We start from the raw sequence: 24,724 nt of genomic DNA on the forward strand, positions 1-24,724 counted from the left end.
GCTCGGTAGACTGTGCACCAGTCAATGAACCAAAAGGCTGCCCATTCAATTTCCATCCAGGGCACATGCCTAGGTTGTGGGCCAGGTCCCCAGCTGGGGACATGTGAGACGCAACCAATCAATGTATCTCTCACACACTGATGTTTCTTTCCCTTTCATTCTCCCTCCCTTCCCCTCTCTCTGAAAGTAAATAAATAAAATCTATATAAAAAAAAAGGCTGCAGGAAATTCAGCCATTAAAAAATAACCTACCTGAATATGAATTTTAACACAGCCAGCAAGGTATTTAAGTTATGAGGAAAATATGTCTGCTACAACCAAGAAATTTGAATTTATTTATACATGTTTATTCAAGTATTTACTGGTTTAAAAAAACACACAGAAAGCGTAGAATAACTTGTTCTATTCTTACTATTTAAAGTTAAAAAATTTAAGAATCTTTGTTTTTGCCCTGGCTAGGTAGCTCAGTTGGTTAAAGCATCATCCTCACACACCAAGATCGCGTGTTCGATCCCTGGTCAGGGCACATACAAAAAATCAACCAATGAATGTATAAGTAAGTGGAACAACAAATCCATGTTTCTTTCTCTCTCCCCACTTCCCTTTCCCTCTAAAATCCATAAATAAAAAAATTTGTAAATATTTTTTTAAAAAGTGAATCTTTGTTTTGAATTAATTCTTTCCTCAAAAGTTCTCTAAGTTCTCTGAGCAAGTAATCAAATAAAGCCATGGATGCTCAGCAAAGATGGTTATTCATAAACTTTGTTAATTATCCAAATGAAAATAAATATTCTACAATAAATTAACCTAACCCAAGAAAATAAAAATAACTAGGCAAACATTCCTAATAAAGTTTATAAAAAAAGCAATTAAGAACTACTTAGTTTTGAAAGATTCATGATATGCTAAGTGAAATCTGTCCTTAAACTTTAGAATAAAAACTTATTAAATCCCACTAAGCCATTGTGCAGCATATTAGTAACTTTATGCATATGCCTCAAACAGATGCAGTTAATGCCCATACCTAAAGGGGTTATTGATCGTGGTTGTAGATGAGTCTCCCACTTGTGAACTATGACTTGACATGGACCACCGATAGTCTGCAATTTAAAAGTTAAATGTCTGCAATAATTTCTTATATCTTATTTTCTACCCATGACTCCATGAGATGTTTGTGGCCTAAGTTTATACTAAATATGAAACCAAGTGATTAATCTTGTTAATTATCAATATGCCCCCAATCAGGAAAGTACTAGGTCACAAAATTTGATGAGTGCTGGAAAAAAATGAGGATGAGATAGTAAACAAAGAAAAATGAGATGAACTGGCACATAAAACCATTTTAAACCCATTCTTAAATCTGCCTATGATACTCAATTTTTTTAATGCAATTTTAATCTTCAACTGATTATTCTGTCCTAAATTAAAGTTAACTAGAAATATACTTTATGTTTGGTAAGTCAGCAGTCAATGGGGTGTAACTGGATAAAGTATCTCAACTTAAGTAACTCTCAAAGTGTTTGGAAAAAGCCTAAACTCTATATCATAGGAATAGTAGGAACAAGTACTTCAGTTATAAGGTACTCAAGAAACTTGAGGCATAATAAAATCTGTTACTATACACATTTAAGAATAGTAAGTAGATAACAGGAAGAACATCAATTTCTCTTATCACAGTAACCAGTGTTTCTAAAGGGCACAGGAAACCCTAAAAAAAAAGACACATGCATGGGTAAATCTGAAGAACAAATCTGATAAAAGGGGGACTAACATCCAGTTTTACTCATTATGTCTTCGAGTTTATAAATTCATATACTGTGGTAACTCCTAATATTGTCCTGTTATCAAGTTCTCTTACTGAAAGAGAAAATAAAGCTTTATATGGTGTCAATAACATCTACACCAATTTAAAAACAAGAATAAACCTACCAACAGATTTCAGGTATATACCATACCTAATAGACTGTGTAATAAATGCTTCCTAATTTTCCTTTAATTATTTAAAAAAATGACTAAACTTATATGCCAAAACACTTCAATACATATTTTAAAAGCAAATTTTCAACTGTAATCTTTACAAGTTACTTTATTTTTTTGATCTTTACATGTCTTCTGAGTAATGTAGTAAAACACAGGGAAGCAAAAAGAAAAAACAAAGTCACCCATTATCACACCACTCAGGATTAATCACTATCAACATTTTCATATATAATCCTCAAGCCCTTTTCTAGGTGTATACTAAATGTACTCTTAAAAAGCCTGAAAAATATAAGCTTCTCTCTAAGAATATTGTACATCTTTAGATGACATTAAATATTCTCTTATAACATGTTGTAGGATTTCAATATTGATTATATTTAATAACTGTGTCAAATGATAATAAGTAAGTAGGTAACAAATTAGGCACATTATTAGGTTATTAAACATGAGATAATTCTACCACTTAAAATAACCAAAGGTTAAAATCTTTTTTAAAACTTGCAAAGTTTCAAAATTTGAAAACTAAAATAGCACTACATACTCATTCAAATCACTTATCCTGGGATAACACAGGAACTGCTCTTTTTCTCTAGACAAATACATCCTTGTTAAAAAGATTTACTTATGAATTGTTAGACTAGGTATACAGTTTTTAAAATGTAAATGTGAAACTGTTCATATTAAAATATGGTGAATTTAATTTTCATAACAACTAAAAGAAAGAGGTGCATATAATCCTACATTGCCTAGATGTTTTTTTACTACAACTTTTCCTGTCAGTTTTCTGAATTTGTTTTTTTAAACACCAAACTTTCCAATCCTCAAGAGATACAAATGTATACATTAAAAATAGAATGATGTTCCTTAACAATAATAAGCAGCCAGAAAAAACGAAACTACTCCTTTCCTCCCATGTTCCCCACATCCCCTACCAAAAAAATAAATAAAATCCTCTTCACTACAAAGATGGTATGAATTTATATTCTTATGGAAGTTACTAATCAAAGGTGATTTGAAAGGGTGCCATGAATATAATGTTAACTATCAGCAAGGATAAAAAGTAGATAGAGGAAAAAAGAGAATTTGCTTTGTTTTTGTTTTAGTTTAGATGTCAGGGGAACTTGACAATGTATTCACTATAGTATCTACAGTTAATCATGTTAAGAATAGCCCTGTGGATTAAATATTTGATAGGGAATATATTTTAGTAGTAATTTCAATGAACTCTACCCTCATACGTTTTAGTTGTGAAGCCACTAGTCACAGCATAAAACAATTTGGGCTTGGACAGAATGGCTATGTGAGGAGCAGTCCAAAGAGCTGACTGAACAGATGACTTAAAATTATGTCCACTAGCGTTCACACTACAAACCCATGTTGTTTGGTACACAAAGTGTTATAATACTGGGGGGGGGGGGGGGATGTACTAAGTTTTAAAATACAGTGAATTTCCTAAATTGTTATGACTACTTTATTAAACTTTAGAAGGTAATTTTAAATTTGAGCTTACTGAAGTTCTTTTAAAAAAAAATGTTAAGGCCTGAGCAGTAATATATTAAAAATCTCAGTAATGACTCCAAAACATGAAATCTTTTTTAAAGCTCTATCCCATGAAAAACAATCTTCAAGCTTAGAAAAAAAGAACAGTTTCATTCTGTAAAAGGCTGCCACAATTTTAAGCATTTTAGAGTCAGGTGGAAAGTGACCTTGGGCATGGGAGGCAGTGCGGCAAGACAGTATCAATCCAAGACAATATTCCATTTGCAGTACTAGTAGAATCATGGTATTTCACAAATTAGCATAGTTTAAATCAGAGGACTGCCGGAATGTTTTTCAAACACGCATGCTAACAAAAATGAAAACACATCTATGTTTCCACACGCAACAAGAAATCTTAATGGCTGCTTTCTTCAACAGTATGGACAATCACTCAGCTACATCAAACACTGAGAGAAATAAACAAGATTATTATCCAACATTTAAATTGGAGTTCGTTTAATTTTAACAAACTACCAAGCAAATACTCATGTACTATCACTGTTTTTAATATCATGAAAAACATAAATACGAATTTTTAGAATTTTAGTGTTTTTAACAATTTTGGAAAAAAAAAATGCATGGAAAAGGTTCTCTGAGGAAACTTTATGCTGTCAGAGGCCAGACCATAGTTATTTATAAAAACCATTATTTTTAATAAGACCATTAAGAAAAATGGTTGCTTAGGAATGAGCCAAGTAAAAGAAGCTAGGTGGACCAATATCTATGAGGTGGTTCAAACTGGAAGTTAACAGCTGAGGGTATTGAGCATTTAGATTTTTATTATATTAAGAAGCCATTCTGTAAAATAACACCCTAGGATATTCTAAAGATAAACCATCATCTATCTGTCTATCACAGATGACTGATTCTTTTGTTAAAAGATTTAAATAAAAATCAAGGGAGATTAAGAATAAAGTAAAAGAGTTTGTAATGAATCTAATTATGAGTAAATGTTAATACCTATAAAAATTAGAAACAGGTATGTTACTGAAAAATAAAGAGCTATTTATACTGAGATGAAGGAAATATTTCAAAGACAATATAATTAAAAATTGGCTGGTATTTCTGTAAAGACAACTACCCTAATGCTAGCCATAAGAGGGGTGGACATGGATTTTAAAAATGTTTAAACTGCGTGTTAAATCAAAAATTACTTTCGTGAAGATGTGAAATTAATGGACTATCTGTAGGGTCATGCAATGTTTTCATTCCAGGAATATCTACTACCTTTGTTTCCTATATTTATATAAGTTAATATTTTGATTTGTCACCTATAAAATTATCTTAAATTCAACAAATTAACACCTTATTCTAATTCTAAAAAGTGTAAGAGAACACGTAGCTATGAAAAACTAAGAGAAAAAGGACTGCAAGATTCAACTTCTAAAGTAAAAGGAATATGCCAGAAGGAGCAAAATATAAAAGAGCATATGAATAGTAAAATTTTACATTATTTCAATACAATACTAATAATGGAAGGGACCTAAGAAATTTATAGTTCAACCCTTCATTTTAAAGATGAGGAAGCTTAAATCTGAAGGTCAAGTGACAAGATCACAAGATTTTTAGCTTAGGTTCTACAACTGCTTGGGTAGACTACCTCCGAGACCTAAACCCAGTAAAATTAATTTTATTACCATTTCAGCTTTTCAATGCTTTCATAATTACTTTGCTTTCCTATTATTCTTTATATTCATACAATATATATTCTAATAATTTACAACAGTTCAAGATTTAAGATTCCTTGTACATTTGTTCTATTGTTTGACAATGCAAAATTGAGACAAAGTTTTGTAAGTATTTCTATTAAAAATTAAGTTTCATTTAAAAAGCGCCACCAACTTAAAAAAAAAAAGTGCCACTTTAAGCTGGCATGTGGGGGAAAAAGGCCTCTAGCCATATGCATGGGATTTTATGTAGCTATTTACTCTATTCCATGAAAAACATACTTACCATGGCAGCCCCTGCATCACACGGTACATGTGTACACGATACAGAGCACCTACTTAAAGAAACACACTCACCAACACATACTGTAAACTTTTGCAAGTATTACAAGGGGAAAAACTTGTTTCTTACTCTAAGTAAACTTGTTGCCAATTTTTTAAAAAAGGCATTTTAGACTGATTTGCTGCTTTTGGTTACATTTTCAATGAAGTAGGGACATACTGTAGGTTGGCTTAATTTAACCTGTGTTGACAATAGTCTTACTTTAAAAAAATATGCCCAAAGGACTCATTACGATTTTTCTTATCCAAATGCCCCTTTCAAGTAAAATTTAGTTGATTTCACATTACAAATTTCACATACCAGGACCCACAAATAAGCTTTCAATGTATCTATGCACAATTGTTCAATTTACACTGAAGAACAATGCCATGATGCATAACCCCTACACTAAATACATGATCTTTTCCTAAGCCATAAAGTGAGACTATTGTCAAGATAAGCCAACACAGTGATCAACCATAATGTAATTTAAGTTTAATTACTGAGTATTTACAATATATTCTTGGAATAAGAAACGTAATAGGTGCAAAAGACAGCTGAAGTGGGTTTGTCAGTTTTTTCTTTTTTATAATGGTGGCTAAAAGAATGAGCTAACAGTGGCTGCTTGCATTTTTCACATTTAACAAGTATTCAATGACCACAAAATGAAATAAAATCTTTTAAGAGTTCTAATCCATGTTCTGTTCCTAGACTACTGCCTAAATCCTTGTTCACATGCAGCCCAAGTGTGCTCAAAGGTAAAACTCTGAAGGAAAAGAATCCTTTCAGCAAGTATCTTCAAAATAAGAGGAAAAGAATCAACTTTTTTTTTCTAAATATGAAAACAATACCAAAATAATAAATCATTGTGAGCAAGCAGATTTAGATTTAATCGCTATTCCAAGGGCCTTCAGGAGAGATCCTGGTCTATCAACACCATTGTTGAAAAAAATCCAAGAGAAATGACGTCAGTTTTGATAGAAGTTACAATGCTGCCATTAAGAGACAGCTGCCGTGAAATAATTTTTAGAAGTAATTACTCACTTAAAATTGGCTATATATGCCTTTAAATGTATTTATACCAAACAAAGATTAAAAAAAAAACACAGAAAGAAAAACCCTTGCAACTGGTCACTAATTTGTTTACAAGAGTTAGAGAAAATGCATACCTACCCATCAAGAACATTTACTTATCATTAAAACCTATTTCATGATGACAATATTGCAACATACTTACTATGAATCTCTTAAAAATTCCATTACACACATCGTCTGCATCTGAAGTGGTTACTTCCTTGCTTTTTTGGTACTAAAATGTTATTAATCTAGAGTTCTCTTTTCCTTATTTAATCAAAACAAATTCATTTTACTTTTAATGTTTCAAAATATAAATCAGTTGCTTTTGAAAGAAGTCTGCTAAAGAAACTGGAAACTAGATGAAGAAAACATACCTTTGGTTCTAAAAAGCACCCTTTGAAGTAGCGATACTGAACCGATACTCCTCTACTGAGAACAATGGTTGCTTTCCATAACATGCTGTGTGGAAAAAAAAAAATTAAAGCAGCAGCATTAATATAAAAGTAAAATGCATAAAGACTATAATTCACGAAACCACTCAAGTAAAGATCTACGACCCATACCACTTATCTATTTCTACACAAATTTATTTTAGGCTTAATCTGTACCAGGCGCTGAGAACACTAAATGAGGCACAGAAAGCCCCTTCTTCATGGAGATTGCTTTCTTGTGTGGGTAGACAAACAAATAACCAAGCAGCATACATAACAAGGGCTATTTGACCTTTCTGATGTGACAGGAAATTTTGGAGGAGGCTTTTGAATAGGAGGCCTCAGTGAGGAAGAATTGTCTGAGCTGAGACCTAAATGATGGGGAAAAAACAAGACATACAGCAGCTGGAAGTATTCCAAACAGAAAAAGCAAGGAGAGCAGAAGTGGAAGCCAGAGTCAGACTTTCTCCTTAGCTAGAGATGTTACATGGCTGTTAAGAGGCTTTGGGACTAAAGCTGGCTAGTTATACCCATGTTTCCAGCAGTCCCTTGTTCTAACTATCCTCCCCCACTCCATGTCTACTCCCCTAGCTAAGCAATCAGTATCTGTATTTCTTTCCTGTTTCAATCCAATGTCTCCTTCTGAATTATGCTATTCCACGAGTTTAACTCAACAATGAAAAAATTCACAATTAGAACTGATTTTTAGCTTCAAGCACAGACCAGTAGTACCCAAAGCATGGTCCCAGGACCATCAGCCTAACCTGGGAGTCTGGTAGAAATGCAAATTCTCAGGCCACACCCAGGCCTATTTAATTAGAGTCTCAGGTGGGGCCCAACAACCTGTAATTTAGCAAGTGACTCCCATGACAAAAACTGAAGTTTGAGAATCTCTGTCATAGACCATTACTCAAATATTAATTCTACATGAACAGTTCAGTGAATACACAACAGCTCCAAATGTTCTTCCATGACACCAGATGGCTAGCACTGCTCCCCACCTGGATCTGCCAAGGCAGGCTTTAGGGACCAGCCACTCTGACTCAACTGTGGTTCCTAAGAAATATTCACAACCAGCTGTCATCCATGGTCCTACCTTTAGCAATCAGATTAATCTGGTGGTAACAAAATACATATACCCTGACTCTACCCCGAGAGACTCTTAATTTCACAGGTCTGGGGTAGAGCCTGGTCATATGGAGTTTGATAAAACTTCCTAAGCATTGGATGTATATGATTGGTTGTCAATCACTGCTATAACACAAGGATAGCAAGTGCTTGGCCTATGTGTCCCTACTACTTTTCCTTCAGAGGCTTCAGAATCATTTTCAACACAGGAGTCCAAGCAAGCTCTACCAAGTATAAGGTGAAATTTATTTCCTGTCTCTGCTACAGTACACTGAAATGCCAAAGAAACTCATTTCTAAAACACAAAGCTAGTGTCCAAAGGCAAACGATGCTTGCCTTTTGTATCATCTACTTCCTTTCTGCTTGTGCATTGTTTATCTGCCATATATTAATCCATTATATTTCAGTGTACATCAGCAATGTGAAAGTGGCTGGTCCCATTAAGTTAAGTAGTTAGGTGTTACCTTGTTCTGTCTACATCACTTTGACGAGGCTGGATGAAATGGACTTAAGACATGTGACAGGGCAGCTCAAAAGTTCAGAGCAGAAGGGTGTTTTAGGAACAAATTTAGAAAGATAAGAAATTTCACTTCACAGGAGTGGCTGATCCAAAAATCAAGAAAAAATAGCCACTTAAAAGGAATAAACATCTCATTCCTCTGTGATTCTAGTATCATTTATTAATAGAACACTTGTGGCTGAGAAAATGTGTCACATTAATAACAAACAGCAGAAAGGGTGTGTTCTACATATATTTTTGTTTTTTTTTCCTTAGCTTATTTCCTTGTTATTTTCCTTTGCTTTGCCATTAGTGCTTCTCAAACTATCTGCTGCAAAGGTCTATTTTTCTTTTTTTGTTTGTTTTACTCAACCAGTCCTGCAACCAATATGTCTGGTCTCCATACTCAGTTCAACGGGATGAGTCCACGGTGACACGCAAGGATGCTCTAGCATGTCAAACTGCTATAAACATTTCTAAATCCCTGCTCTCAATGTCTATGTTTCTCATATTATGTCCTAATTTAAAAAAAAAAAGTTTTGTTCAGCATGGTCCACAGTCCACATTTTTAGTAGCACTGTTCCATAGGAAAACAGAATTAGAGCTTTATAATCATGAAATTTAGTATTTCTCCCAAGGGGTATTGCATGCATCTGTCTGTATACTATTTAGGATCTCATCTCTCCTCACCCTGCCCCCATACCTAGATCCTGGCAACCCATAACACTCTCAAGTATCCCCAAGCGGAGAAGCACCCTCTTTGTTGACATTCATTCATTCTATCTTAACCTCATTACTATGTAGACCAGGTAGCCAAGGCCTAGAGATACTGGATCTGCCCAAGATCACAGGTAAATGCAGATCTGAAACCAGCACCCAGATCCACCTTCCCCCAGCCCAATGCACCAATACAGCCATGCTAAGTTTAATGGTGCATCTAATCTCCACAGTGAACTCATTTTATTACATTAGCTAAGATATCTAAATAAGTATGTGTTCTACTTTCAGCTTTTAGTTAATACTATACACATCTGAAAAAAAATTTTATAGGCTAAAGCAAAAATTAAATCTTTTATCAAGAATATGTATTGAGAAAAAGATACTGCCTTAAAAAGGTTTTTTAAAAAAGGAATAGCAATATAAGCTTATTATTCAGAAAAACCAACTAAGAGTTGAAAATAGTTGTCTGAGAGGTAGAAATTGAGGAACAGGCTAAATCTTTCCTCACCACAAACTTTGTACAAGTATCACTCTTCACAGACACATGTGATAACTTTGACAAAAATTAAAATTAAAAGAAAATATACCAAGCTATCTTAGAAGTCCCCAAGTTTATAATCTGAATGTCACAATTACTCTGTAACCTAACATCTCCATGCTTACCTTTCACCTGTCTCATTCTCTGGAGTAAGAGCCACAGCATTTTGAGGATTCCAGTTTCCCAAAACATCACAGTTTCCACAAATTGCAAAAACTTCTCCTAAAGGAACAGAACACCAGTTACAGTGGCATAAATAGAAGAATTTCAAGTTTGAGTTTCAGAGAGCAAGAAACGAGCAGTCAGTGCATTCGTTCTACTGGATACAGAGTCCCCTGCAGCAGAGATGGAGGACCCTCACTGGAAACATGGATTTGGACCCAGGTACCATACCAGCACCTGCCTTATTAACTTGACTCACCTCTATAGAATCAAAGACAGAGAGACAAAGAGGGATGTGGAAGGATGAACTTTTCTTCATTCGTTCAGCTACATATTGAACCAATAAACAAGCACCAAGAAGACAAAGTGATCAGACCACAGTCCCCCGCTTCAAGGCAGCTTCCAATTTAAAGAGGCAATCACTAAATGCATGTGAGTATTCTAAAGAAACAGTAATTGATAATTTCCAGGATAGGAGCAATGTAACAATAAAAACCCTCAAAAAATACATTGAAAAATCTAGTATACCTTATAAAAATAATGACTATTGTTTCATCAGAACACTTCTCATCTAAATGCAGACGACTGTAATTGAACAATAAAATAATTAAAAATAAATAAAAAATAGAACAATGCTGTAAGAGAAAAAAAGAATACTTCTCATCAACAAACTAACAGAGTTATCATCTAAATTTGCTGAACTTACATATATTTCGCAGAAGTCCACACCTTCATGGATATAAATATGCAGAACTCTTTAACTTCTAACACATATTGAATTAAAATAATTAAAATTCATAATGAGAAAGATAATGAACTGGGCCTGAATGATAAACCTTAAGACACATTCCTCCACTTTCTGAGACTAGCTTGGTTTCCAGCTTTAGGCACTAGTTTGGTAAGACCTGAATTACAGGTGGTTTAGCCACCTGCACAAGCATTTTGTAAACTTGGACTATAAAACTTAACTAAAAATTCTAGGCATGAGAGTGACTCAGGAGGTTTCAGAGTTCTAAATACATGTGCATAAAGCACAAGGTGATTGTCTATGAAGATTTTACATCAAAATATTTCAAATACATAAATCCTTTTAAGTAATCAGTTACAATTAGGTTATCATAACTTCTGTGTGTGTGTGTTTTTTAAGGGTAAACACTATTGCTAAATTCAAGGCACAAATATTCACTCTCAAGAATGTGTATGTTGCTATGCACATTATAGCATACATTGTGGCTCCTAGCTCAAAACACAGATTACCACAAAATCAATGATTCAGGCCCATTATTATACCTCCTTCGGAAAGGAGAGTCCATTCATACTTTTTCATGGAGCCAGTTATTCCTTAGCCCCGCACAAAACAGCAGCTACTCTTTGTGCTGGAAAGAACATATACCCCAAATAGAGAAGAAAAACCTAGGCAATCAGTTGGTGGTTCACTCTTTACTCCTATAAGTGCTCCTGCATTTGACCAGTCCTCCACACTGTTATTGTACTTTGTGTTTCTGCTGACTGCCTTTAATACAGCTTCTAGGAGGGAAAAGGGGGAAACTACTAGAACAGAGAGATCTCTTTGTTTGATTAGCTTTCATTTATAAAATATTATAAAGACTTTAAAGGAATTTGCAAACAGCACCCCCACATATTCTTTTTTACTTGTTCCCTCTAACCTCACCCCTCTCTGCATTCCCTAACTCGCTCGACATTCAGCAGAGAACACTTCCTCCTCCTTTGGAGAAGAAATCAAGGTGATGGGAGAGAACTGGGGATTGTGGGAGTCTTCCCAACATCCCTTCCCTGTCTTTCTATGTCCTCTCCTTCCCACCTACATATTCATCTGCATCTATATCCACCATTATCTCCCTCTAGTCCTTGAGAATGAGAGTTCCCTCTTGCCAAAATGATCCTTTTATGGCTAATTGTGTGGTCAGTCTATTTGCCTGACATAGCCAGCTCCTTCTAGCTAAACTGCCTTTGTACAACTCCCTAAATGGGAATGATACAGTTCTGTCGTCTTCTCCCACACAGAGGGCTGGAGGTGAGGACTCAACCCAAGGGAGCCAACCCATCAGCTAACTAGCAATCTTCAATCTTTAGAATCTTGCCCAGAGATGAGCTGTATCAGATCATCTTGGCTAAGAATTTACACTTAGACACGCAACTCTGTCAACTGCTGTGATAGCTCCTAAAACAAAGATGCTAAATATATAGAGTGAATCAATCATTCATTCATTCTTTGAACACATACTTACCCCTGCTGTGAGCCAGGCATTGTGAGAGGTGCAGGAATTCAGCATGAACAAGACAAAGTTACATTTTTACATAGAGTTTATAACCTATCCACCAAAAAAATTACTTAGATAATTCCATAAAATCTATAAAAGGTGCTCAAGTCCTGGAACCCTGATTTCACAGGGACCTTAGTTGAAAGTGGGAGATTGCAGGAAAGAGAATTAAGGAGGGCACATAGATCTGGGCAAAAGAAATAATTTGAGAAAGTCCCAATGATTCTACAGCAGGAATGCAACAACTTTAAGGACTGGGGAGCATACCCAGAGTATATTAAACAAGGAGGCATATAACACAGGTGCAATACTGTTTTGACATGTTATTTCACAGTAAAATAATTTCACACTAAAAACAAAAAAAGTTAAATTAAAATTATTTCACATTGCTTAAGTAGACGACAATAAATGCAATAAAGCTAAATATAAAAATATATAAGTAGGGGACAATGTTAGCCTAATATTTTACCAACTTCTTGCTCTTACAAAATTTCCCTTATTTTCATGCCACTTAAAAATCATAGATTAATTATCTTTGTCATGTGCAAAATTAAATAAAATCACAGCTTTCTTGGAAAATGGGGGTGGGGGTGTTTTGTTTTGTTTTGTTTTTCCTTGAGTTTACTATACTCCAAACACTTTTCTGGTATCAGGTAAGCCATAAAGATATTTTCACCAAAAAATCAGGCCCACTCTAATAACAACTCCATATTTAAGATAAGCCAGATAAGAAAAATGCTCATTTACAATACCTGGTAACAGAGTTCCTCTTATTTCAAAGGTAACCTGAGGTGTCATTCTGACAGATTTATTTTAGGACGTTGTGCTAGAAAGGAAAAGAAAAGATACCATTTATAATATATGAAAATATCAGTTCTAAATAGCTTCACAAAAACAAAAATGAATTTTTTTAAATTTTAGAGAGGACGGGGAAAGAAGAGAGAGAGAGAAACATCAAGTTGTTGTTCCACTTATTTATGCATTCATTGGTTGATGCTTGTATGAGTCCTGCCTGGGGACCAAACCGGCAACCTGGGCATATCAGGACAATGCTCTCTAACCAACTGAGCTGCCTGGACAGGACCCCAAAATGAATCTTAACTGTGAGCAAAAGATTTCTGATACCCTACAGAGACAGACTTCATTACTTAGGTAATACCTAGCAAGTTTTAGGGCCCATAATGCTACAAAACTGTTCCATAAGAGTGTATGGACCATAAAAACTGCAAAACAAGAGTGCCCGCCCAAATTTTTTTAAGGATGTAAGATTCTTTTGTCATAGACTTTCTCTTCTGAAAAGCAGCTGTTCTGAACTCAACCTATATTTCCTGACCAGGCTCATGGTATAGTGGAAGCAAAAAACAAACAAAAAAAAAAAACAAAAAAAACCAACAACCAAAAACCCATAGATAGAAAAGGCTTGGGTCAAGAGAGGATTTAGGTTTCAACTTCAATAAAAAAGAAAGAACCAAAGACAAAGTATCATCCACTGAAACAAACCAGTCATGGTGTACAGCAAGTTTAAGAATGTGCTTCTTAGTAACTAATGACAAACACACAAAAGCCTTCCCCTACCAATCATTCTTTTCATACTTTCTCTTTAGTATCCTTAAAACCATCAAGTCCAGTTCTGCAAACTTGAATTTGGAGTCTCAACTTTCCAACCTATTAGCAAACCCTATTGATTCTATTTGACCTCACATAGATGCTTGTCTTTCTAAAATCTGAACTTCATTCAAAACCCTAATTCTCCTCCCTGTATTTTGGCTTCTAAACCTCTTCCCAGTAATATATTTTATGTCATTTAGAATAGCCTTCCTCAGTATTTTTAAAATCACTTCAATTACTTACAGAAATCTAAATCCCTAAGCTTTTGATGTCTTTTATCATTTATCCACTTTTTTGTCTCCGAATTTTCACTTGTTTCCCCAAGCCAAACCAATCTGTTTACCATCCCCTAACTTAAGTACCTAAGGGAAGATAAGCCCCGGCTGGCGTAGCCCAGTGGATTGAGCGCGGGCTGCGAACCAAAGTGTCACAGGTTCAATTCCCAGTCAGGGTACATGCCTGGGTTGCAGGCCATGACCCCCAGCAACCGCACATTGATGTTTCTCTCTCTCTCCTTCCCTTCCCTCTCTAAAAATAAATAAGTAAAATATTTTTTGAAAAAGATTATCTTTTTAAAACATACAATGTCAATTCTCAAGAAGGTTATATAATTTAAATATAGAAAGAACATATGTATGCCACACAAGGGCACATCATAGCTACATAAGTTTTCAGTACTCCCCCAAAACTTCTGCACCCCAATCCACCAATGTGCCTTAAAAAAATTCCAATAATGTTGTTATTCTACATCATTTCTACTAACTTACTAAAGTGTTTATTTTATACATTATTTTATATTTAAAAGTCCTGAAGAAGCTTTCACGGTTCATTCTTCTATTTCCCCTTTGTTCTCCCTTGGCTCCCTGGGAACACATGTACTATTATGCAATGGTCACTGAATGGATACCTCAACCCTGAGTTAGCCACACTTTTAAGTCAAGGTAGACAGACCTATAGTAGTGGTTCCCAATAGAGGCACTTTTTAAAGAAGTCTTATGAAGTGAACATATAGTTTACTATTTTCTAAGTTTTAAAAAATGTTGTTAGCACTAACATTCAGTATTATAGTTACTTCAGGTATATAACCTTACTGACAGACATTTGTGTAACGTATGAATAAGTCTAGTACCTGACCGGTACCATACACAGTTATTACAGTATTATTGACTATATTCCCTATGCTGTGCTTTACATCCCTGTATTTTGTGACTATCAATTTGTACTTCTTAATCCCTTCACCTTTTTCACCCAACTCCCTAATCCCCTTCCCATCTGGCAACCACCAGTCTCTTTTCCCTGGAGGCAATTTTGCCCTCCAAGAGTATCCTGGCAGTATCAGGAGACATTTTTGGTCACCACAATCGGGGGTGATGCCCCTGCCATCTAGTGGGTAGAGGCCATGCTGCTCAACACCATAGAATGCAGAGAACAGTTATCCACACCTAACTGTCCTGCTCCAAATTTCAATAGGGCTGAGACTGAGAAACCTGATCTCTAATACCTATCCATATGGGGCTGCTATGGGGATCAAGAGTCCAGGCTCAGTGTTAGCTATAAATTATGTATCATCCCGCTTATATCAATTATAAATGTAAAGGTTGAATATACATAAACAAGACCATCAATCAGTGTGGTTTCTTGTCACTTGGATAAAGACTTCCCTATTTGGCAACTCTACCATTTCAGTTAGAAAATCCAAGATTCTGCATTGGAGAAAAATCTGTCCTTGATCAAAATCATTTCTAAGAAAATCTGTCCTTGATCAAAATCATTTCTAAGATACCGTAATCTGCTTTCTAAAAGTAAACATGACGTATTTAAAGCACATACATCCATTTCAAGCATTGCCAAAGAATGTCCTAAGTCTAGAAACTACCTAGATTGTTAACCTCCCCCCAAAATAACCTATTATTATTGAAATATCTTAATAGTTCTCTTTTAACATGACATCCGATATGAATCTGAGTATGTAACTCTGAATACAAGTATTTTCTTTTCAAATAAATAAATATGGCTCACTGAAGCAGCGCAATCTTCCATTTAAATTCATATAATACCAAGAAGAAACCTTACGGCTAGCAAAAAGCTCAATTTATGTCATTGAATTAATTTTGAGACACACCAAAAAGCCCCACCATCCAGGAAAATAGCTGAATAACCAACCTTACTCTCCACCTGCTTGTACTTTCACCCAGTGTTTACTACCACAGCTGTCAACTAAGGACAATCTTGTCTACATAATCCCACAGTACTCCACTCTTAGATGACTAATTTTAAATATTTCAACTAATTTTAGGGAAATCAGATGTAATTACTCTTATGCATTAAGTTCAACAAATGATACAAAATTTTCTCTAAATTTCTACTGCATTAAATGAGAAAACTCTAAATTCAATTTAATAAAAGGGATATCAATTGCTTATTAAAACTGATGGAGCCTTTTATTCTTAAATGGCTTGTAAGAGTGGCTACAGTAACTCGGTTGGACACAGCTGTAGTAAATGTACTATACAAAACTATAAAAGGACAAGGTTATCCCCATAAAAACTCCCCAAATGTCAACAAAGCATCATCTTCCACTTGAATTGCCAAAAGTCATATAATTTTGATTAATTTCCACCCTACTCCCTTAATTTAATGCCATACCAAATAAAAGCCGGGAGGAGCTGCTGCTTCAGCGGTTTCCTTATCATGGATAGAGGCCAAAATTCTGGTGCAGGACTGAAGCACCCAGCTATCACCAAAACAGTGGTGACTAAGTAAAATACTGCACTGTGGAGTAATGCAAAATTCACAGACCCAACAACACTCCCTCTTCATCCAAACAAGCAAAACAACAAAGCAAAAGACACTTGCTGGGGAGGTCTTCCAAATATACATAAAACAAGATGAAAAATTCTGCATACGTGAGCTGACTGTATGCGTAATTTAACCAACTCACCTATTACCTCATGTACGGACTATGCTTCCTAGGGCAGGTTTTTGGTTTGCTTTTGTTTTTAACCTCCACTTTGTGCTTTTTAAAGATAAATATTAAACAGCATTCCCATCTGAGATTTTGAGTAGCATTTAACACTACCTGAATGTTTTTTGAGTACTCAAGCAATTAGCAAAATAATGACATTATTTACATTTTTAAATATTTCTGATTTTACACTACCTGGCACAATAAATTTTACTCTCTTCTGTTTGTCAAAGAAACTATTCCAATACATGACCTTACTAGTTTACCAGCAGCTTAGGGGGCAAAAGGGAGTTTTAAGCCAAATATGGTACAGGGACATTTAGTTTAGAGCTAAATCTAAGTCAGATATTTTTAGCTAAAACGTGTTTCTCTGGCTAAAAAGAACATCTCTCACTGTTTCCCCTCATTTCTTTTTCAAAGAAAAAGCTGTTTCCAATCCTCCTTGCTCTTTCCTAGACTCTAATAGCTTTGAGTCTCATAACTGGCTGTAAGGAAGGAATATATGTGCATTTTCCTGAGTTAATTTCTGTTCATTCTGGTGGAAGATCATTACCACTTTACTACTCTGATTCCAGTGTACTTTGAGCCAATATTTTAATCAAATGTATGCAGACATGAATGGATTTTTATTAAGAAAGCATTTCTGGATTTCATTAAGCCAAGTTAATTCCTTAATCACCTTCCAAACACTGCAGTCAAGTTTTTCCAAATATTTTCCATTTTATACTATTGTGATATTATTTGCATATACATTTCATGTAATTTTCCTAGTAACTTATACACAAAGATTTGATTCACCGATCTATTTTTTGTACATGCAAATTTACTGCCACTGTAGGACTCCTTTTGTAGTCATTATTTCTCCGAGTCCAACTTCCCTAAGTCTTATTTTGTCTAGAATATTGGTTCTCCCTAGTTCTTAAACCAAGAACAGATAGTGCCATGTGCAGTTTTACTAAATGTTTATTTTGTGTTATTTGTAGCCAAAATATTAGGGGTTGGAAAATGTGCTGATAGCTTGTATCTACTTTTTAGCTAAATCACAACTGTCAGAAATGTAGCAAGATGGAGAATCACCAAGGGGAAGAGTAGTGGGTAGGAGCTGGGGAGACCTGTGGAAGGTGACAGGCGTAGAGATAACATCGGGTCCGAACATCCTGCTCGGTCCCATCAGTTCCCTTATGTCGGTACCACAGGAGACTAAACAGCTGCCTCAAGGTGAAAGAAAGAATTCTCTCCAGCTCAAGACGGAATACATGGCAGGCTTCCTTTATAACAGGGCAGTGGGGGGAAGAGGAGGGACTGATGAAGCACCTAACTGACTGAGGCTTTCTCCCAGAACTCATCAAGGCAATCAGGAGAGCTTCAGAAAAAGTGGAGCTCTGGAGAAAAGAGCGCTGCTGTTTTAAAACTGCACCGAGGGCACAGATGTCTATTCCTGGAACCTTTTCCTAGGAGGGTAAGGCACATTGGTTTCTTGGAATAACTGAATTATCCAAGCATGCCCCCGATTACGCGGTTAGGCAATTTCAGAAAATAAGCAGTTGTCAGAGCACTCCGATGTAGGGACGGACGGGGAGAGCAGTGGTGGGCAAGGGACAAGCTGTGGGTTAGGGTACACAACGACTTCGGCTTCATTTTTGTTTCTTCGTTCCTTAGCTTGGTCCTTCGTATACTCGCGGTGGTCCTACGCTCTTTGCATTACTTCGCAGAATTTTCAGAGAGGAACTAAGCAACAGACCAGCGGAAACGTGGCAGCAAACAATAAAAGTCGAATAAATAGATGCTGCCCACCCACTTACCCGACGGAACGTCCAGGCCGCTGATTCCCCGTCAGGCAGTGGCCGGCCTGGGTTGGGGGACACTGTCCACCCCTCGGCCCTGCCGCGTGTCCCGACGCCCCCCGCCCCGCCGCGTCCCTAGGCTCCGCCGCCCTGACAGCTCGGCTGACACGTGAGCGGCCACCCAGGTCCCTGCATCGAGCCCCCGCCCGATCGGCTGCCCATCTCACCTGCCGGGCCCGCGGGTCAGCGGATCCCCGCTGCGGACGCCGCTGCGCCCAAGAGTGAGAGCCTCCAGCCGAGCTGCCGCGTTCCGGCCGCCGCGCCTCGCCAGCGCTCCCCAAGGCGGCCCGCAGCAGCGCCCAGCAGCAGGAAGCGGCTGCGCTCAAACCGGTTTCAGCTGCTCCAGACCAAACCGCCAGGCCACCCCGCGGGGCGGAGCCTGAGGCACGGCGGGGCGGGGCTTGACGTCAAGCCCCGCGCCCACCCTGCCAATCCGCGGCCGGCGGCGGGGGGCGGGCCCTGCGTTCCTGGAAAGGGGCCGAGTCAGCGGCCGAAGGTTGTGGGGCATCCCTGGGGCTCCTGGGATCCGCTTTTTCCGCTCACCCGGAGACGCAGTGGACTGTGACACAGAGGAGCCGCGGCGACCCGGAGGAGACCCGGCTCATAATCATAGACGCGTACCTTGTTTTTGAAAGGCTATTTAGAACAACCAAGTATCTGGAGGCTGGAGCTGCAATTCTGAATTGCATTTTTTCCTGTTCGAAAGTGAGGAAAATTAGCAGACCAGATGTTTTCTGGAAACTTTTATTGCTAAACAACTAGCACACTTGGATCACATCTTTAAAGTTGAAAGCGAGAATTAATGACTTCAGATGGTTAAGTGTTTGTAACTGTGGCCACGCAAAATACGGTGTACGAGCCAGCTGCACCACTTGGGAGTTGTCTGAATTGCAGTCTCAGGACTCACAGACCTGCCAAATCAAATCCATGTAACAAGAGCCCCAGGTTATTTGTATGTAAATTAAAGTTGGAAGGAACTTTTCGAAAAGCTAAAAAAGATCCTCTGTCAAAGTCTTTGTCATTTATTTTCTGGAAAATACATCGGCCCCACAAAAAAAAAAGTTTGTTTTTCTCTTTTGGTGGTCCCAGAAAAATTGATCAGCGTTTGCTAGTTACCAACTTAAACAAACTGTTGTCTTTCCAGCATCAAGATTAGCCCCAGCTAACCACTAACAAAAACTATGTTACCAGATTCGTTAAAATCAGTGAGATACTGAAAATTAAAAAGAGCCTGTCAGGAACATCTGTTCCTGATACAGTCTTTCCTATAAGTCAGCCAGGCAATTGTTCAGCTAGCTGCCTGCTGAGCAGCTAGGCACCAAGGAATAGATAAGAGTCACACACAGTAACTATGCTATTCACTCAGCTTTTATTGAATGCAGGTTCATTCAGAATGGAACATCAACACACATTAATGTCCTACTCACACTCTAACTATCTAAGAGGAATATAACATACACACACAGTAATCAATTGGGGGATAAGGAACACAAGTCCCAGAGTCTCAGTCTGCAGGTCCAGGAGACAGCATGGTGGGCAAAGGAGTTGTCAGCATCTTGCAAGGAAGGATCTCCAGAGCCAGGTGGGCAGCAGGGCAGGTGAAGTCCTCAGTCCAGCAGGGCAGAGCCTCTGGTGGCCAATGCCAAGGGAAATCAGCGTGGTATGGAGCAGCACTCTGGTGTGTGGAGCTCAGCTGTCTCAGCAGTGGTCTGGAGCTTGCCTCAGTTATACTTCAAAAGCAGTGTACCCCACCCTTCTGAGTCTTTTTGATAAATGTCTTGGTACCTCTGATGCCAAGTGTGGAATTTGCCCAGGATTCTTTATATGGGTGGTCCTGCCCTGCAGACACAGCTACTCTGACCACACATGCTGATATCTTAAGTGTGCCTCCTTGCCAGACACTTCTGCTCTGACTTAGGTAATTTACCTCTTGGACCAAAGTTTCATGGCTGACTGAGAGCCATTTTAGTTAGCATAAGTGATTCCACTTTGCCGTCTTAATCAGACAATTGCCATTGTAGTGGTCCTGCTCTCCACAGAGCCACTTCTGTAGGGAATGTTGAAGGACATGAAATAGAGATAGTTTGAGTTGTAAATTGGTTGGAATGAGCCTACTGGGGAGGCGTTTGGATTAGAAGAGCTCTAGCTTTAGAACTTCCAGTTTTGTAAATCAGATTGTTCATGACATTTGGCATCTGAACTTAGATTAGATCCCAGGGCATTTCAGACAACGTCATCCATTCAGATAATAAGTAATTATTAGGTGTCTATTTTGTGAAAGGCACAGGATAAAATGGAGTTTTTTTTGATGGCCTTCATATTAATTCCACATTTCTTGAAGAATTAAAATTTCCTCCTAATTATGTACCACTATCTGCTAAAGTCTGCTGTTCTGCATTTCCTAGTAACTTGGAGTTTATTTCATTCCTCTGCTGTTAGTCATACTACAGTGATGAATTTCTTTCATACAAGTTTGCTTCCTTTAAATGTTTATTATAGATCTTTATTTTCCTGTAATGACCATTTAGTCACACAATTACTTGCCTAATGCTTGTAGGTCAAGCTGATGGACCTAATTCATGCTCCTTTCCCAAATCCTGACAAAGGATGCCACCATCGTTGTTTTGGACTGATTCTTCTCTCAGAAATCTTCATTATGACTTGAATAAAAGGCTGACCATTTGCACTTATCTCTTGCTCATTCCATCAAAATACTGTAAATATTCTCCTGAGATATTCCACAATTCCTCCACTGTCAGACTTAAAACACTCTTGATTTTCTGTAGCCTATTTACCTCAGTAGTGGCCCTGCTCCCCAAACATACTGTCCATACCTTTCATTTCCTCTGCATTAGTCCATGAACAGTGTCCCAAATTACAGTGTGTACTACTTATTTTTCATACAGGTGACATAATTGTTATAGTTCAGTTTTTGCAATAGATTTTTCTTTCATATAAAGGTTAATTTTATATTTAGGAAACCAAGAAAATTGTTGATTTCCAGATGATTTGAGACCCTGCTTCCTGGCATATGTCATCGGTTTGGCTCAAATAAACTCTGATAAAAATTCACACACACACACACACACACTAAATTGCTGATTTTTAAAACTATTTAGGTGCCTTGAATGTGAACCTTTAAACTAACTTCAAACTGGCTGCAGCTTTTCCAGTATATTACTCTCCAAGCTTTCAAATGCATCATAGGATCAAAACATCTGTAGCAGAAAAGATTCAAATGGCAAGGTCAAAATGTCCTCCTTGACCTTTTTCTTCATCAGCAGAATGGAAATTTAAACAACACATGTTGTTTGAGATGAAGTTTGAGAAGACACCCAGCATCTACCACAGTACACGCTGCTCCCAATGTTTATGTCCCTCCGAGGCCTTCACTGATCCTCAGTTCTATAAAGGAACTATGAGTTTCATCAAATCTAAGAAGTCTGTTGTAAGACAACACTAAAATAAAAAAAAAGAACTGCCCTTTAAACCATGCCATCATACTGTCTTGTAATTTAGAATGTTTTACTTTACTTACTGAAAGTATTCTTTTATACCTATTTAGACATAAATTGTATTATATATCATTCTTTTAAAAAATTAGTGATGAGAGAGAGAGTAAGAGAGAGAGAGAGGCATTGATTTCTTGTTTTACTTATGCATTCATTGGTTGATTCTAGTATATGCTCTGACAAGGGATCAAATCCACAATCTTGGCTTATTGGGACAATGCTCTAACCAACTGAACTACCTGGCCAGAGCTTATATACCATTCTTGTGCATATATACAAAAGAAAATTCCACTTATTATTTTTTATCTTTCCAAATGCATCTCAGTCTTGTGCATTCTTCATTAATGTGAATTTTCCAAGGGAATTCCCTTTACTGCTCAAGTGAAACAAATCAAGTATTCCTCAGACTTCACATGTATACTTCAATTCTCAGTAACATTTTGTTGTTCTTGTTTTTCTAAACAGATTTTCCAATAACATTAGTGTTCAAATAATATCCCTGGGGTTTTCTCCAATCCACTGATCTCAAGAGAAGGTAGGAGTGAAGGTCTGCAGACAACAGTCCAGACTCTTCCATCTTCAGATGGTCCTTAAGGCTGTTAGTCATGCCACCAGGAAAAACAACCACATTCAAGAAAACCCAGGGGATGACAACTGTGTCAGGATCGCTGCTTGGCCAGCAGTGATTTCAGACATTAAAATTATAAAAAAGAGACCTCAAAATGGGTGAAATAAGGTAATACCCACCTTAATTTGCTGAAGTGTGGCAATTTAATTGTGTAGACAGACAGACAGACAATCAATCTATAGTTAGTTACCCATTATATTTCCTTACCCATTTTTTAAAAAAGAGTTTATTTATTTATTTTAGAGGAGGGAAAGGAAGGGAGAAAGAGAGGGAGAGAAACATAAATGTGAAAGAGAAACATCGATCTGTGGCCTCTCATACATGCCCCCTGACCAGGGTCCAAATCTGAAACCCAGATTCCCATCATGAAATCCCATCATGTGCCCTGAATGGGAATTGAACCTGCAATGTTTTGCTTTGTGGGACAATGCCCAACCAACTGAGCCACACTGATCAGGGCTCCTTACCCATGTTTTAAATCTATAAAATTAAAAAGAGAGAGCTTCAAAAAGTTTTTATTTAATGGAGAAATAATCTAGAAAGATTTGTCCATTACTATGTAGAGTCTCCTCCTCAAAAAAAAGAACAGTAGAATAATCATTTTTCATAACTGATTGGGAAAATCAAAGGTAACTTTTCATCTCTAAAGAAATCATTTGTGGACCATCAGCCCCCTACAAGTGTTAGTTCAAATTTTCATGTTCAGTTAATACACTGTGGTATAGAAACATCTCGACCAGTGAGATACTCTTTGTAAAGTACTAGTACATTGATGAAACTGGATATTATGAAACAGTCTCTAAAGAAAAATCACCACTGCCCTGGCTGGTGTGGCTCAGTGGATTGAGCATTGGCCTGCAAACCAAAAGGTTTCTGGTTCAATTCCCAGTCAGGGCACATGCCTGGGATGCCAGCCAGGCCCCCAGTTGCCCCCGCTATGAGAGGCAAAAATAAATGTATCTCTCACACACTGATGTTTCTCTCCCTCTCTTTCTTCAAGTAAATACATATTCTTTTAAAATAATAAAGAAAAATCACCACCCATAACATAATTCAACATCATTGCAACTCTGAAAACTATCTCTCCTATAGACTCTTCAGGAGTCAAGACCTTGTAAAACTGAGAAACTAAGAAACAAAAGTTATATCAGAAAACACTGAACTGAGCCATTTTTTTAGCCTGTTCTGTTTGTTATTACTTTTTGTCTCTCAGTCTCCTGCATTATGTATTAATGTGAATTCCCCAAGGGAATTTCCTTTGCTGCTCAAATTGTTCAATAATTGACTGGCTACCATTCTATCACTTTAGTGAAAATATTGATGACTGTCTACAGAATGAGCTGCTGTTTTCAGGGCATATCCTTACTCTGAACAAAAGATTTCTGACAGCACTGCTGTTATGCACCAGGCTCAAAAACCCAGCTGCTCACACCAGGCTGGCAGTGGGCCAGAGAGAGCTGGGACTGGAGTCAGGATGGCAGAGGGTCTTGGCAATGGCGGCGTATTTATTATGTGAATGATTTAGTGATTTACATGAGGCGATAAGAGGCGATGAGTCTGCTCTCTCTTCTACTGTCCCCGTTCCTTTATTATTTTACCTATGAAATGAAAATGAGACTGAGAAATAACACTCTGTTGCTTTTATCTGTTATATCTCTATTTTTTCCTCCTATAATCAGGCCTTAAGGGAACCACAGAAACTTGTCAATGATAAAAGCAAGGATTTCTAACACCCAGTTTTGGGAAGCTGGGAGGAAATGAATTATTTGGTACATTAACGCTAAGGGTATTCAGTGATAACACTTTTATGGAGAATACTGAG

The 24,724-nt window shown here is 37.2% G+C and overlaps 1 protein-coding gene across 2 annotated transcripts in view; it reads right to left on the reverse strand.

Annotated features, from left to right (window-relative positions):
- The window catches only part of GPCPD1 (glycerophosphocholine phosphodiesterase 1), a 53,672-nt gene extending 34,551 nt beyond the window's left edge, over window positions 1–19,121 (reverse strand). For both annotated transcript variants that reach the window (XR_006785029.1, XM_045833390.1), the window contains exons 1-5: window positions 18,930–19,121; window positions 13,098–13,171; window positions 10,027–10,123; window positions 6,960–7,044; window positions 1,025–1,100 (exon numbers count right to left, since the gene is read on the reverse strand). Coding sequence is in view for 1 of the 2 variants with exons in the window: in XM_045833390.1 (XP_045689346.1) it covers window positions 1,025–1,100; window positions 6,960–7,044; window positions 10,027–10,123; window positions 13,098–13,143 (304 nt within the window). In the remaining variant the exon portion in view is untranslated. The remainder of the gene's footprint in view (window positions 1–1,024; window positions 1,101–6,959; window positions 7,045–10,026; window positions 10,124–13,097; window positions 13,172–18,929) is intronic.
- Window positions 19,122–24,724: the final 5,603 nt, after the last annotated feature.

The sequence above is a fragment of the Phyllostomus hastatus genome, unplaced genomic scaffold (assembly GCF_019186645.2).
Source record: "Phyllostomus hastatus isolate PE091 unplaced genomic scaffold, TTU_PhHast_1.1 phas_contig_17, whole genome shotgun sequence".
Taxonomy (NCBI): Eukaryota; Metazoa; Chordata; class Mammalia; order Chiroptera; family Phyllostomidae; genus Phyllostomus; species Phyllostomus hastatus.